At 41.6% G+C, this 16,608-nt stretch overlaps 4 protein-coding genes across 4 annotated transcripts in view; 1 reads left to right on the top strand and 3 right to left on the bottom strand.

The window, feature by feature from the left end:
• The window catches only part of LOC146647369 (uncharacterized), a 151,868-nt gene that overhangs the window by 72,264 nt on the left and 62,996 nt on the right, over positions 1 to 16,608 (bottom strand). The gene's annotated exons all lie outside the window — the stretch shown is intronic.
• The window catches only part of LOC146647372 (uncharacterized), a 50,219-nt gene that overhangs the window by 13,208 nt on the left and 20,403 nt on the right, over positions 1 to 16,608 (bottom strand). The gene's annotated exons all lie outside the window — the stretch shown is intronic.
• The window catches only part of LOC146647373 (uncharacterized), a 117,198-nt gene that overhangs the window by 80,188 nt on the left and 20,402 nt on the right, over positions 1 to 16,608 (bottom strand). The window lies entirely within an intron of this gene.
• Positions 9,958 to 11,601, top strand: LOC146647376 (uncharacterized). Its single transcript, XM_085389012.1, has 3 exons — positions 9,958 to 10,066; positions 10,765 to 10,929; positions 11,005 to 11,601. The coding sequence occupies exons 1-3, from the start codon at positions 10,010 to 10,012 to the stop codon at positions 11,092 to 11,094; spliced, it is 312 nt and encodes a 103-aa protein (XP_085245138.1). The 5' UTR covers positions 9,958 to 10,009; the 3' UTR covers positions 11,095 to 11,601.

Genomic DNA, 16,608 nt, shown 5'->3' with positions numbered 1-16,608 from the left:
AGATACTCCAAAGCTGCAGTTTATGATGATTATTTCTTCTGGTATCGACAATATCCTGGAAAACTACCAGAGTTCCTGATCTCTCACTCAGGGACAGGGGAGAAAATATTAAATCCAGTCACAGGATTAAATGTAAAAGCAGTTGATAATAACAGACAAATGGATCTTCAGATCTCCTCTGCTGCAGCGACAGACTCTGCTGTGTACTACTGTGCTGTGAGGCCCACAGTGACAGGAAACAGCAAAACTCTGTACAAAAACCTTTGGAGCAAAGACAACAGAATACTCCACAACATCCACTAGAGGGAGCCACACACTGTTAAACCTCTGATTCTTGTGTCATTGGACTGATGACAAAGACAACAGAGAAATGAAGCAGTTTGGGTCAGGTGGCAACAATGGCAGATGAAGGTCTGATTCCTGGTTGCTGAAACTAGTTTTGGGTACTTTGTGATGTTCCCCCTCTGGCAGGTCCAGACTCTCCTCTGTGCTTCTGCTCTGAACAACATTTCAGAGTGCCTGGCCTTCTTGAGGTCTCTGAGCAGGATCCTGGACGCTGCATCATCTGGTAACTCTATTGTGCTTCTGAGGACTTTATGTGTCCGAGTGACACAATGGTGGTTTCTGTTTTACTGGACTTGTGTGCTAACCACAGTATAGGTTATGCTTGACTCTGTAATTGCATCAACAGGTCTGCAGCAGTGTGTTCTGGACACTCTGGTGAAGAGAGGAGCTGAGCTGTCATCTGATCACCATCTGGGGGTGAGTTGAGTCAGGTGGTGGGGGAGAATGCTGGACAGGCCTGGCGTATCAAAGTGGTTCAGGTGATCTTCAACTCCCACCTCCAGCAGAGCTTTGGCAGCAGTCTGAGTGAGGCTGGGGACTCATTGCTGATGGGGCTGTGCAGAGCTTTGGCTGCAAGCTGGTTGGTGCTTGTAGTGTTGCTAACCTCCTAACCAGATCTCATTAACTCCTCGTGTTTTGGGGAATGAAAGGTCCAGCTGAAACATCCACTCTTTGTCAGATTGTTGTCTTCATTCTGGTGGTAATTCAGCTTTAATTTATGACTTATGAGTTTGTGCTTGTAGCTTCTGTTACCTCACCATGTTCTCTTGTGTCTGCTCATAGCTCTGTGGACTTGAGTTACCTGAAACCTGAAGGATTCTCTCATTGTCTGCTGTTTGGAAAGGACTGACTTGTAACAGAGCTGGAAAACTCACCTGCCCATCCACTCTCCACCCACTCAGCCTTCTGAAGCCTTCACTTACCTCCCTGACACAGAAACTCCAAAAGTGAAACACAAGAAAGGACTCTAATAAATACTATATAAGCAATTCTGACTGCACTGATACTCAGCAGTCGTTCTCTCGGGCAGTTCTCTGGTGTCTCCCTGCTCTGTCCCTCTGCAGGAAACCTACTTACCTGCCCCCCTGTCTTTGAACCTTCTCAAAATAAAAGCATGTAAAGCTTTAGCCTCATGTGGGCTGCGTTAGAGTCGATGCATTCCTGTAATCATGACACTGAGAGGTTGCTCCAGGGATTTAAATCATGTATTAATCGTAGTGGAGAGAAATTAATATGAATATTTCCTGTGTGAAGATGATGGTGTGATATCAGGGGAAAAGTCCTGAGATTTGGTTCCAAGATGGTGCCAGTGTTTTCGGCGAGCCGTCTCCTCGAGCTTTGTCTACTGTTTGCTATCCCATTTTCTATGATGTTCATCCTGCCCGTATTTTTAAGGAAGCGCTGAATACTATTGGGCCTTGTATTTTATTAATATTGAATGCATCACTGTCCTCAGGCTGTGTACCATCTGCCTCCAAGCATGCTGTTGTTCAACCCGCTATTAAGACGACTAATCTTGACTCCAGTGTTCTTTCAAATTATTGTTGTTCTTTCAATAATTGTTGTTCAAATTAATTGATTTCTAAGCTTCCCTTTTGGTCAAAGATCCTGAAAAAAGTGGTCTGTAAACAACTTCAGACCTTCTTAGACACCAGTGGTATTACTGAAAAATTCCAGTCGGGCTTCAAGCCTCGACATAGTACTGAGACAGCTTTGTTAACAGTTTTTAATGATCTCCTTTTAACCACTGATTCAGGTTGCTCTGTGGTTCTAGTCTTACTGGATCTGACTTCTGCTTTTGACACAGTAGATCACAACATTCTATTATCAAGATTAGATCAAGTAGTTGGTCTTAAGGGCACAGCCTTATTATGGTTTAAATCTTATCTTTCAGAGAGGTCATTCTCTATCGCTATGGGGCAATACTCTTCCTCCTCTGCTCCCTTTCTCTGTGGTGTGCCCCAGGGGTCTGTTTTGGGCCCTATGTTATGCTCTCTGTACATTTGCCCTTGGGATCTATTTTCCAAAGATATAATATTTCTTTCCATTGTTATGCCGATGACATTCAAATTTATTTTCCTGTGAGTTTGAATGTCGCAGATCCATTGCATACATTGTTTAACTGTCTTCATGATGTGAGAACCTGGCTATCTCAAAACTCTCTTACCTTGAATGACAGTAAAACTGAAGTTAGTGTCTTTGACAGCCATATCCCTCTGAACCAACTAACCATTACCCTTGGCCCACTTGCTAGCTACCTCTCCCACATTGTAAGAGACCTTGGGATACTCTTGGATAGCTCCTTCAAATTAGAGAAACAAGTATCTACTGTGGTTAAATCCAGCTTCTATCAGCTACGTCAAATTTCTAAAGCCAAGCCTTTTCTCTCCCCCAAGGACCTTGAAAAGCTTATTCATGTATTCATTATCTCTAGACTGGACTGTTGTAACTCCCTCTATTTAGGCCTAGTACAGAACGCTGCTGCACGCCTTTTATCAGGTGCCAGAATGCATGATCATATTACTCCAGTTTTAGCTAACTTACACTGGCTTCCTGTGAAATTTCGCATTGATTTTAAAATTCTTTTACTCACTTATAAACTCTTAAATAACGTTGCCCCTGGCTATTTAACAGAACTTCTCCATTTGTATAATCCTAAAAAAGCACTAAGATCTTCAAACCAGATGCTCTTAATGCAACCTAAGTCCAGGCTGAAAACCAGAGGTGATCGTGTCTTTGCTATTGCAGCTCCTGAACTGTGGAACATTCTCCCTAATGCCATTCGCTCTTCTGAGTCTATTCAGTCTTTTCTTGCTTAAAGACCCATCTTTTTACTCTGGCTCTGACTTAAGATAGTTTGACTATCATTTGGTTGGCTTCTAAGTTTGTCTTGTCTTGTCTTGTTGTTTTTAAATTTGCTATATAAATAATTTTGATTTGATTGATTGATATCGGGGCTGCCACATGAAGGGGCAAAGTGAACAATTTTATGAATACCCCCGAAAAAAACTTTAATTAGTGTAAATTATCCTCTAATATCAACAATATCCTGGAACACCAACAGAGATCGTTGTGTTTCACTGGGAACACAAAACAGAGAAAATTCCAGACTGTCTGTTAAAGTTGTTGATGGTCAAAGATGAATGGATCTTCAGATCTGCTCTGCTGCAGTGACAGACTCTGCTGTGAGGCCCACAGTGACAGCAAACCCACAGAGATGCTCCACTAGAGGGCGACATCATCCAGTAGGCGGGGCTCTCCTTCTGCACTGTGTTCAACCATTGTGTCAATAATAAGTGCTGCTGTGAAGAGAACAATTCTCAGACTGAATGTTGAACATCAGCTAGTTTCTCCTGTTGATTTAAACCTTGTTGTACAGATGGAACATTGGCTGTGGATTATTCTTGCTGCTCTTTTCTTTGGTGAGATACAAACATCAACATGTTTCCTCTGCACACGACTCACAACAAGGACAGAAAGAGGAGATTTAATCATTTTACACTGTGGAACTTTTCAATAACTTCAATCATGTTTATTGATCCATCTCTTCCTCTGCATGTTCTGTTCTTCCTCAGAGTGTAAAGGAGAAGACAAAGTGATCCAGGAACAAGGAGATGTCATTGCTGCTGAAGGAGACACAGTTACACTTGGATGTAGATTTGAAACCAGTGACCCAGGCCCGACTTTGTTCTGGTACAAACAGAAAAATAACTGCTCGCCAAAACTTTTAGTTCAATGATTTTTCTTATCAGCAGATAATTCTGAAGCAAAGGACAGATTTGATGCCGAAGTCGACAAGAAAGAAAAATCAGTTCCTCTGAAGATCCAGAAGCTTCAGCTGTCTGACTCTGCTGTGTACTACTGTGCTCTGCAGCCCACAGTGACAGGAAACAGCAAAACTCTGTACAAAAACCTTTGGAGCAAAGACAACAGAATACTCCACAACATCCACTAGAGGGAGCCACACACTGTTAAACCTCTGATTCTTGTGTCATTGGACTGATGACAAAGACAACAGAGAAATGAAGCAGTAAAGATCAGAGACAGAGACAGAGCTGCTGTGGAAGCACAAAACTATTTGATTGGCTCAGCTATTAAACTGGCCCCGCCCACTGAAGTTGAGCTCATCCAATGACATTATTTGTTGGTCATTGTGCTGCAGTGGAAGAACATTGTTCATGTGCTGTCTGTCTGGCTTTAATAACTCCAAAGACATGTTGCTGCACCTCTTTTTGCTTCTATCTCACATTATAGGTGAGTTTAAGAACAGGGATTAAAGTTTAGTTGAAGCTGCTGCATTAAGCAGATATACAGACTGCATTTCACTACTTTTCTTCTTTCTTTTTCCAGGACTAACAGCTGGAGACTCAATCACTCCTCAACAACCTGAAGTCACTAAAACAGAAGGAGAATCTGTCACACTCACATGTAGCTATGAGACAGATGCAAGTGATGTTTGGCTTTATTGGTACAGACATCATTCTGACCTTCAGGCTCCTCAGTTTATACTCTGGAAAGGAGCAAAAGACAACAGTGGTGATGAATATATCCCTGATGATCGATATGACTCAGAAACATCTTCTACATCAACTAATCTGACCATAGCAGCCCTAACCCTGGCAGACACAGCTCTCTACTACTGTGCTCTACAAACACAGTGATACAAAGTGTAGAAGAGGCTGTACAAAAACCTGAACACAGATATCTGACTACTCTTCAAAGAGGAGGGAAGTGGTATTCAAAGCACAGCTTCATATCAGATGGATTCTGCTAATTCCTGTTTTATCAGAGTCACTGTGGTTACAGCTGCTAATGAAACACTGTGGGAGGATTCACATGAGCAGCAAATCCACATCAACCACAAACCAACTGCAGGAACGTTCAGACATGAAGAAACAAAGTAACTGTTGCAACTGGAAAGCAACACCTGCTGAATTTTAATGTACTGACAACTTATAAAAGAACATTAAATGCTAAATGGCCTGTATTTGTATAGCACTTTATTATTTATTATTTATTTATAGATTTCATTAGACCAGCGGTCTCCAACCTTTTTTGCGCCATGGACCAGCCTTTAAGGCGTCGCGGATAAATACAACAAAATAAAACCAGTACTGATATGGAAAAAAAGATTTATTCATTACACACTTGAAAAGACCCAGGAAAACCGAGTTAACGATAAAAACGTAACAAAATAACGCTAAAAACCGATAAAAAAAACCCTGAAAACCACCCGAGGCTCAACTCTTGCGGCCCGGTACCAAACGACTCCGTGGCCCTGGGGTTGGGGACCACTGCATTAGTTAGAAGGTGCAAAAATGCACCTGAAGCAAAATAAACAGAGTGACAGAGGTTTATCTCTTTACGGTTAAACTGTCACATCCATATGCTGTGATGTAAGCATCGTCCTGTAGAAAAGACAAGTGTTGGATACCAAGAGTACACGTTATTGCAATCTGATGACAGAAGCACGCTGGCAGTTCAACCTGATGAACATGAACTTCAGACTTTCAGAGAAGAATCAGAAACATTCCCACACAAGCTGAACTCCAAATCTCTGTAAAAATGCCAAAGGCAGAAGTTTCCTTTCACATGCTGCACCTTGTTCTGAGCAGCCACCTATCTAACATGCTGTCAGGATCTTTGAATTTCATTCTGAGGAAGCGTAACAGGAACCTGAAATAAAGACCAAGAGGAGACACAGACTGTGGGAGGAGCTGAGGTGAAGTACAGAACAGAAAAACTCCACAGTACACAGAGTTCATCATACAGACCACACAAACCCTCTTTATTCAACATGCTGTCGTTCAGCTGCTCCACACATCCTCTGCTGATTATAATGATTCTAACAGGTACGCTAATATCTGTACATTTAAAAATGCTTTTCATTCCAGTGATTCATAAATATATTTCAATATTTATAATTCGTATAAAGCATATTTCTCTCATTTTAGCTGTTTGCTGTCAAGATCTCACTCCAACCAACAAAGAAGAGTTCAGTGTAGAACGCAGCACTGTTACTCTGTCCTACAAATACTCCAAGGAAGCAACTGGAAGTGATTATTTCTACTGGTATCAGCAACATCCAGGAAAACCACCAGAGTTCCTGATCTCTCACACAGGAACAGGAAGGAAAATATCAGATCCAGTCCCTGGAATCACTTTTAATGTGAGTGGAGATAAAACACTGATGACTCTTCAGATCTCCTCTGCTGCAGTGTCTGACTCTGCTGTGTACTACTGTGCTGTGAGGCCCACAGTGACAGGAAACAGCAAAACTCTGTACAAAAACCTTTGGAGCAAAGACAACAGAATACTCCACAACATCCACTAGAGGGAGCCACACACTGTTAAACCTCTGATTCTTGTGTCATTGGACTGATGACAAAGACAACAGAGAAATGAAGCAGTAAAGATCAGAGACAGAGACAGAGCTGCTGTGACAACCAAACTACAAGTTTTTGTGACACTGATGACAGTTTGTAAATGATGGAGGTCAGACAGAAAATAAGAAGTTTGTGTTCCTCTGGCGCACAAGAAAATCCTTGAGGAGCCTCCGACTTCACCCAGAGGCAGACTGGTGACAAACATCATTTATTATAACACAAAAAACTGAGTACACTCCTCACATGTTTGTAAATATTTTGTTACATCTTTTCATGGGACAACATTGAAGATATGACAGTTGAATTTGGTGTTATTGCTCTCTCTCATACTGGTCACTGGAAGTCTAAAATCGCACATCATGGCAAAGAAATTCTCTGAGGATATATAAAAAAAAAATCGTTACTCTACTGTACATAAAAATGTCCTAGGCTTTAAGAATATCGCCAACAGCCTGAAACTGAGCTGCAGCACAGTGGCCAAGACCATACAGCAGTTTAACAGGACAGGTTCAGAACAAGCGTCGCCATGGTCGACCAAAGAAGTTGAGTGCACGTGCTCAGCGTCACATCCAGAGGTTGTCTTTTAAAAATAGATGTATGAGTGCTGCCAGTGCTGATGTTGTTCCCGTGGATGAAACACCCGACGGTGACACGTGGACCTGCCTGGAGACTGATGCATGATGAGGGCTGCGACGTCATGATGCCTGTAATGAAGAAACCACCTGAATGTTGCACTGCAGTGCAAAGCTAAGGCCGCTCCGAGACCGTCAGAACAAACCAAGCTACTGAGAACACAATCAGCAGAATATCTGTTATAATAGAAAATGATCATATCTGTCATTAAAACGATCATTAGCTGCACCTGAAGTCACACAGTCCATTTTACTGTATGATTAATCAGAATATAAGAAGACCCACAGGGAGACGTCTGCCTCTGTACTTCAGCATCTTAACGCACACATACCGGATTATTTACACTTTACATTTTCAACGATAGATTTACTTTTAATGTAATATCTTCACAGTTCTAACTTTTTGCTGTTACATAAAGAACACTAAAATCCAGGCTGATTTCAGCGCCTGCTGTTTGCATGGAGCGCAGCGCAGTCCTGTCCTCTGTTTGCTCTTTGTTAGCTCACATCTCCAAAAAGTCCTCACAATCAGAAACGTCCCGCAGAGCTGTGATCAGGATCCTCCCTCAGAGGGACACTCACCTGTCCTGTGCAGCTTGATTTGGGGTTTCCAGGTGATATCCAGCAGTCTGCGCTGACGGTTGATCTCTTCCTCGTACTGGACGATCGTTTTTTCAAACTCCAAGAATATTTGTTCAGCAGCAGCAGTTAGTCGCTCGTTGATGAACTCTCTCAGATACTGAACTGCACTCAGAAAAATTATGGTTCTTAAGTGGTTCTTCAGATGTCTTCATGGTTCTTTAAAGAACCATCATACGTCAAAGAACCTTTTTATTTTGTGGATGGTTCTTCAGCTATTACAAATGGTTCTTTAAAGAACAAAAGGTTCTTTATCCTTAGCAATCTAAGTTTGATGGTGTAAATGGCATAAATATTTATTCACTATAACGAGGCTGTGAATTATACTGTGTGTTTTCTTTGTGTGCATGTGTGTGCGAAGGGGAAGGGCGGGATACCTGGCAATTACCCTTTAAGAGAAGATGGTAGGAAACTGAATATTCAAATAAAAGTTAGAAATATTTGCAAACAATAGACACAATACACACATTCAAATACTGTACTTTAGTTTTAAATTTTAATAAAGCATTACTATTTTCTACTCCAAGGCATTACTTTTGAGATTATTATATATTTTTGAAAATATAGCATAATGATAATACTAGTTATTGTAAACTTTACAAACCACCCAGCAGTATGTAAAGTCAAATTATAAAATACAAGTAAATAACAATTGCAGAACAGAATGTCAGTGTAATGGACACAGACTTCGTTTTGACAAAGCGCACTGCTTAGGTAAATGATCTGAGTAGTTGTTCATCACTGATCAATTTGTTAATATGTGTTTCGAGCCAAATAAATGACAGGGAAAGAGAGAGTGACGTCAGAACAGGTCATACTGTAACCTCCCGGGAGCGGACGGAGGGGGTCAGTCGTTGGGATGCGCATGCGCAGACAGAGTGTGCGAGCGGCGGGCCTTGACCTTCGGGGAAAAAAACTCACGGACGGTGACAGCGAAACGGATAACAGTCTTCAGTACCTGCTGGACTTTGAAGCTGTGGATTCTGGGATTGTTAGAAAAGGTAAAACATTTCCATTAAAACCTTATTACGGTTTTATTTTTGTTACTCGTCATTGTAGCTTGCTGTTAATGTTGTGCTAACAGTAGCGATTAGCTAGATACGTTAGCCGTTGACGTCAGCGCAATTTAGTATCCAACTGTTTTCCTAACAAAACCACTGTTATAATTAAGTGAAGGTGCTCCCAGCTAATTTGAACCTTTGGCTTCTAAAATATGTGGTTCAATTGCGTGCTGCGTACATAACCCAATGTCAGCTAGACCGAAATTAAAATTTTATATATTGTTAAAGTCACTAAAATGGCGCCTGAAGCCTGTTGTGACGTGAGCTCTGTGTCTGCTCTAGAAACTCTGAAATTCTGTAGATCTGAGCCGTACATTAAATACTCACATGAACCTGTACTTTGAATTCTGTATGAGCTGTATAAAATGCAGCTATGCATAAGTGTTTTGAATGAATAATTAGATTAGATAACTCTTCATTGTCTAATCGAATTATATAGAAATGAATATAAATGTGACATGAGAAGGTGTGTCTTTGACTGTTCCTGCATAACTTAGTTTCGGACTAGTTGACAAGTTATGCTCCGGTCATTTGATGTTTCCAAGGTAGATGTTCTTTTGTAATATAGTTAATTTTTTTGTATATTTCATTTATCCACCATCATACATACAAGCTAAGAAGAGGTCGTTATACTAACAAGAGGTATCAACGCCGGGCCAAAGTTCAGCACATGGTTAAAGTTTGTAATCCAGCCAGGGTGTAAATATCACTCAGCAGCCAGAGCTGAAGCAGGTAGCATCAACACATAAATCTACTCTACCCGGCTTAAATCACAAGAGCACCTCTGACCAAAAAGCTGTAGATTTTTCTTGTTTGCACAAATTAATCCAGAGTCACATTAATTGTGTTCACAGCGCCAACAAAATGAGGAAGAGGAGGGGGAGAAACACGATTAGGTTGAATTACAATTGGATGGAAGGCGAGGACAAGGAGAAGGAAGCTTAGGATGAGGAGGAAGAGAAGCAGCAAGAGCATCTTTAGGGATCCCTATGATGTCATTGAGGTTGGTTTCATTAATATGGTCCTCTCACAAAGAACGATGACTTGTTTTAGTTCACGTACTTCCTGTATTAAATAGTGATGTGCAAAATGTTGTGAAAAACCATGGAGCAGGTATGTATAGTGCATCTGCAGGTAAATGAACATCAAATCTCTAAGACAGACTGAAATTTGTATATTTATCACCCTTATGATAAAACCCACGTCAGCCATTGGTTTATGGACTTTGTATTTTGAAGCCTCAACATTTGCTTTCTTGCTGTTGCTATGTTGGGACCATATTAGGATGAGGGATCAGAATCTGGAGTCATGCACACTATTGTTTCATTTAGTGTGTATCCATAAGATTCGTACAGCAGATCCAAGTTGTGCCTTGAAAACAGGAAAGTCGTCTGCATAGAGGAGAACTGTAATAGCAGGCTTGTACAAAGTGAAGCTTTGTGCTCTCGTTTTACTTCTGTCACCCTGTTTTGATGCAGAATTCACTTGAAATCAGGCAAGAACTGGACTTATTTTTTTATGTGTTCTTGTGAATTGATTGTGTATCGCATATGTTTGATTTGACTTTCTGCAAGACAACAGTTGTCCGCTGGCCAAAAAAGTTTTCCAAATACCTCCACTTGATCTAGCCTGGATTTAGAAAAGAATAGCAAAAAAATCTGCACCTCCTGCTTCAGATGCAATTTGTGTTTCTGTGTTCAGAGGCAGCGGCGAGAGGGGAGACCTCGGCTCATCCAGCTGGAGAGCCTGACCAGGAGGAGTCGAACATTAACTGAGCTCTTCCAGGGCACCCTGCAGACTCGGCTGCTGGCATCGGCGAGGGATGACGTGAACGCCAAACTGGAGTCCATCACAGGTCAACTGCAGGTATGCGAGTCAGACCTTCTGAGGAGGGTTTCACTTTTCTCTTCTTTATAATTGACTCTTTTCTCTCTCTTTCAGCTCCTTGTCTCAGAGTGGGAGGGATTTGAAGCACAAAGGGAGGAACTTGTCATTTGGTTGGCTGATATGGATGTGAGGTTGACCAGCTGACAGGAAACACCAGTGAAAAACTGAAACAACTGCAGGTGTGGGCTTGTTTTGATATGACATATACAGGGAGTGCAGAATTATTAGGCAAGTTGTATTTCTGAGGAATAATTTTATTATTGAACAACAACCATGTTCTCAATGAACCCAAAAAACTCATTAATATCAAAGCTGAATGTTTGTGGAAGTAGTTTTTAGTTTGTTTTTAGTTTTAGCTATTTTAGGGGGATATCTGTGTGTGCAGGTGACTATTACTGTGCATAATTATTAGGCAACTTAACAAAAAACAAATATATACCCATTTCAATTATTTATTTTTACCAGTGAAACCAATATAACATCTCCACATTCACAAATATACATTTCTGACATTCAAAAACAAAACAAAAACAAATCAGCGACCAATATAGCCACCTTTCTTTGCAAGGACACTCAAAAGCCTGCCATCCATGGATTCTGTCAGTGTTTTGATCTGTTCACCATCAACATTGCGTGCAGCAGCAACCACAGCCTCCCAGACACTGTTCAGAGAGGTGTACTGTTTTCCCTCCTTGTAAATCTCACATTTGATGATGGACCACAGGTTCTCAATGGGGTTCAGATCAGGTGAACAAGGAGGCCATGTCATTAGTTTTTCTTCTTTTATACCCTTTCTTGCCAGCCACGCTGTGGAGTACTTGGACGCGTGTGATGGAGCATTGTCCTGCATGAAAATCATGTTTTTCTTGAAGGATGCAGACTTCTTCCTGTACCACTGCTTGAAGAAGGTGTCTTCCAGAAACTGGCAGTAGGACTGGGAGTTGAGCTTGACTCCATCCTCAACCCGAAAAGGCCCCACAAGCTCATCTTTGATGATACCAGCCCAAACCAGTACTCCACCTCCACCTTGCTGGCGTCTGAGTGGGACTGGAGCTCTCTGCCCTTTACCAATCCAGCCACGGGCCCATCCATCTGGCCCATCAAGACTCACTCTCATTTCATCAGTCCATAAGACCTTAGAAAAACCAGTCTTGAGATATTTCTTGGCCCAGTCTTGACGTTTCAGCTTGTGTGTCTTGTTCAGTGGTGGTCGTCTTTCAGCCTTTCTTACCTTGGCCATGTCTCTGAGTATTGCACACCTTGTGCTTTTGGGCACTCCAGTGATGTTGCAGCTCTGAAATATGGCCAAACTGGTGGCAAGTGGCATCTTGGCAGCTGCACGCTTGACTTTTCTCAGTTCATGGGCAGTTATTTTGCGCCTTGGTTTTTCCACACGCTTCTTGCGACCCTGTTGACTATTTTGAATGAAACGCTTGATTGTTCGATGATCACGCTTCAGAAGCTTTGCAATTTTGAGACTGCTGCATCCCTCTGCAAGATATCTCACTATTTTTGACTTTTCTGAGCCTGTCAAGTCCTTCTTTTGACCCATTTTGCCAAAGGAAAGGACGTTGCCTAATAATTATGCACACCTGATATAGGGTGTTGATGTCATTAGACCACACCCCTTCTCATTACAGAGATGCACATCACCTAATATGCTTAATTGGTAGTAGGCTTTCGAGCCTATACAGCTTGGAGTAAGACAACATGCATGAAGAGGATGATGTGGACAAAATACTCATTTGCCTAATAATTCTGCACTCCCTGTATTTGATATGAAACATACGTCAGAGACATTATCCTAAACTGGACTAACAAAGGACCATGAGTACAACATGAAACGTACATTACATAGCGTAATGCTAAAGTTCATTGATCATTTTAATCATAAACTTGTTGTTGAAATATTTTTACTGAACATGCAAACATCTGCTGATGAAAATGTGTTGATTTATTGGTCTGTTATGAAGCTATTGCTATTTCTAATGTGTTTTATCACTTTTTGATGTTTTATTAATTAAACAATACATGTATTGTTGTGTTATCTGTAGCTATAGTATTTATATATATATTTATTTATAGTATAGCAAATATATTTAATTATTACTGTTTAAAACACTAATATGTGACATGTATTAGTAGTGATGTTGTGCTGAGGGTTAAAATGCCTTTTTGTCTTTTGGTAACTACAAAATGACAATAAACCATTAATATATGTCTATGCTGTGCTCGTATTTATTTTTACCCTACTCAAATTCAATTTATGATGCATTTTATTTTGAAAGATTTAAAATGTTTTTTTAAAGAACCACTCAAAAAAGGTCCTTTAAAATGGTTCTTTTAAAGAACCATTTGAAGGACCTTTTTAAAAATGGTTCTTTAAAGAACCATTTTTAAAAAGGTTCTTTGAAAAACCATTAAAGGTGCCCCAAAGAACCATTTCTTGATGGTTCTTTGGGGCACCTTTAAAGGTTCTTCAATGAACCACTGAAAGAAATGGTTCTTCAAAGAACCATTGTTTGAAAGGTTCTTTGTGGCACCAAAAAAGGTTCTTCTATGGCATCAGTCTAAAGAACCACTTTTGGTTCCAGTTGGCACCTTTATTTTTCTGAGTGTGAAGGCATCGTTGCTGCCACAGCTCACACACTCAGCTCACACAACAACAACACAACACACTCTCCGTACTGTCACACAGGAGGAAAGCTAACAGTATTCGAGCAATTTATTTTTGATCTGTTGTTTGGCTGATAACAAATTTACATTTCAGGTTTATTCAAATCTTAAATATTTAACATCTGGTTTAATGCATTTGAATTCCAGGGGCCACATTTCTTGATAAAAAAACCAATGATTTCACTTCCTGACAACTTCTTTCTTTTCAGTTTTTAATGTTTTGTCAAACATTAAATGCTATTTTACCTTATAGTGTTGTTTATCAGTCCCTGTGTGACTCATGTCTCATTCTAGTACGAACCACGATAAATCCTTTCTGCTGTTCATGTCAAACTTAAAGATCTTATACTAAAACAAACATAAGAGAACACAAGAAGCATTAATCAGCTCAGTGATGGAGAACATTTGGCTCGTTGTCCTTGCACACAGTGCAAAGTGCTCCATCCTCCCTCCTCACAGTGATTCAACTGCTGCTAACAGTCTGTGAACCAGGAGGAAGAGGAAGTGAGAGAAGTGAGACTCAAAGAGGAGACAGAGGGCGACATCATCCAGTAGGCGGGGCTCTCCTTCTGCACTGTGTTCAACCATTGTGTCAATAATAAGTGCTGCTGTGAAGAGAACAATTCTCAGACTGAATGTTGAACATCAGCTAGTTTCTCCTGTTGATTTAAACCTTGTTGTACAGATGGAACATTGGCTGTGGATTATTCTTGCTGCTCTTTTCTTTGGTGAGATACAAACATCAACATGTTTCCTCTGCTTAAATAAATGTGTGAGTCTGATTAATGGTGAGTTTTTAATCATGTTTATTGATCCATCTCTTCCTCTGCATGTTCTGTTCTTCCTCAGAGTGTAAAGGAGAAGACAAAGTGATCCAGGAACAAGGAGATGTCATTGCTGCTGAAGGAGACACAGTTACACTTTACTGCAAATACGAAACAACTTCTGCATTTCCATATTTGTTCTGGTACAAACAGGACGTGAACGACTATCCGAAATATGTTTTACGGCGAGATGCTTCTGGAACTGAAAACGCTCAAGAGTTCCCGAAGGACAGATTTGATGCTGAACTCAACAAGACATCAGTTCCTCTGAAGATCCAGAAGCTTCAGCTGTCTGACTCTGCTGTGTACTACTGTGCTCTGCAGCCCACAGTGACAGGAAACAGCAAAACTCTGTACAAAAACCTTTGGAGCAAAGACAACAGAATACTCCACAACATCCACTAGAGGGAGCCACACACTGTTAAACCTCTGATTCTTGTGTCATTGGACTGATGACAAAGACAACAGAGAAATGAAGCAGTAAAGATCAGAGACAGAGACAGAGCTGCTGTGGAAGCACAGAACTGTTTGATTGGCTGAGCTATTACAATGGCCCCGCCCACTGAACCTGAGCTCATCCAATGACATTATTTGTTGGTCATTGTGCTGCAGTGGAAGAACATTGTTCATGTGCTGTCTGTCTGGCTTTAATAACTTAATAATAAATAAATAATAAATAATTTAATTCTTTCTTTTTCCAGGACTCACATTATAGGTGTGTAAGATCTCACCTGGATGCCTTCTGCCCTCACAAAATCAGGTTTTCGCCAGAAAACTTCCCTAATATCTACAAAGGTGTTTCAACACCGTTCAGACAGACATCAGTTTATCTGCCAGTTTTGAAAACTACATAGTGGTGCATTGTTTTGGCAGTGTTACACACCGAATGGACCCAGTGCAGGTGGTGGGAGACAGAAGGACTCTGGCCAAAATAACATCTCTGATGGACAGAGTCTCCCACCCCATGCATGTAAATGTTGCTGAACTACAGAGCTCCTTCAGTGACAAACTGCTGCGTCCTCAATGGATGAAGAAGTGATTCAGCAGGTCCTTCCTCCCTGCAGCTGCCAGACTGCACAATCAGAACTGTTCCCAACAGAGAGGTTTACATCAGCGCTTCAACTGATTCACACTGCAACCTGTGTTCGCCTCTTATCTGTATTTAATTTTATGTAACTTTAATAACTGTACTGTAATATCTGAAAGACATTACAGGCCACCAGCTGGACCCTCTGCAGTTTGCCTACCGGGCAAACAGGTCGGTGGATGATGCAGTGAACATGGGGCTGCATTACATCCTGCAACACCTTGACCGCCCGGGAACTTATGCCAGGGTCCTGTTTGTGGACTTTAGTTCGGCTTTTAACACCATTGTGCCTGAACTTCTTTCCCCCAAACTCTCCCAGCTCAGCGTGTCACCAGATACCTGTCAGTGGATCACCAGCTTCCTGACAGACAGAAAGCAACAAGTGAGGCTGGGGGAGATCACCTCTGAAACCCGGTCCCTCAGTATTGGTGCCCCTCAAGGATGTGTCCTCTCACCACTACTGTTCTCCCTCTACACTAACGACTGCACCTCCAATAACTCAGCTGTCAAACTCCTAAAGTTTGCAGATGACACCACTGTCATTGGCCTCATTCAAGATGGTGATGAGTCTGCATACCGGCAGGAAGTTGAGCAGCTGGTACTCTGGTGCAGTCAGCACAATCTGGAGCTGAACACTCTTAAGACTGTAGAGATGACAGTGGACTTCAGGAGACATCCCTCAACTCTGCTCCCCCTCACCATATCAGACAGCCCTGTGTCAACTGTGAAGACCTTCAAGTTCCTGGGTACAACCATCTCCCAGGACCTGAAGTGGGAGACCAACATCAACTCCATCCTCAAAAAGACCCAGCAGAGGATGTACTTCCTGAGACAACTGGGGAAGTACAGTCTTCCACAGGAGCTGCTGATCCAGTTCTACACTGCGGTCATTGAGTCTGTCCTGTGCTCCTCCATCACAGTCTGGTATGGAGCAGCCACTAAACAGGACAGGAGCAGACTGCAGCGGACTGTACGGGCAGCAGAAAGGATCATCAGCGCCCCCCTGCCCTCCATCCAGGATCTGTACCTCTCAAGAACCAGGAAACGGGCAGGGAAAATCATCACAGACAG

This window comes from Rhamphochromis longiceps, linkage group LG18 (genome assembly GCF_057381845.1).
Source record: "Rhamphochromis longiceps isolate RC_006_pf linkage group LG18, R_longiceps_female_GT1.1, whole genome shotgun sequence".
Classification (NCBI taxonomy): Eukaryota; Metazoa; Chordata; class Actinopteri; order Cichliformes; family Cichlidae; genus Rhamphochromis; species Rhamphochromis longiceps.
This window is presented reverse-complemented; position numbering and strand designations above follow the sequence as displayed.

Coding starts and splice junctions, on each gene's coding strand:
- LOC146647376 (XM_085389012.1), top strand. CDS start 10,010: ATGAGGAGGAAGAGAAGCAGCAAGAGCATCTTTAGGGATCCCTATGAT. Junction 10,067..10,764: donor ATCCCTATGATGTCATTGAG/GTTGGTTTCATT, acceptor TTCTGTGTTCAG/AGGCAGCGGCGAGAGGGGAG. Junction 10,930..11,004: donor CCATCACAGGTCAACTGCAG/GTATGCGAGTCA, acceptor TCTCTCTTTCAG/CTCCTTGTCTCAGAGTGGGA.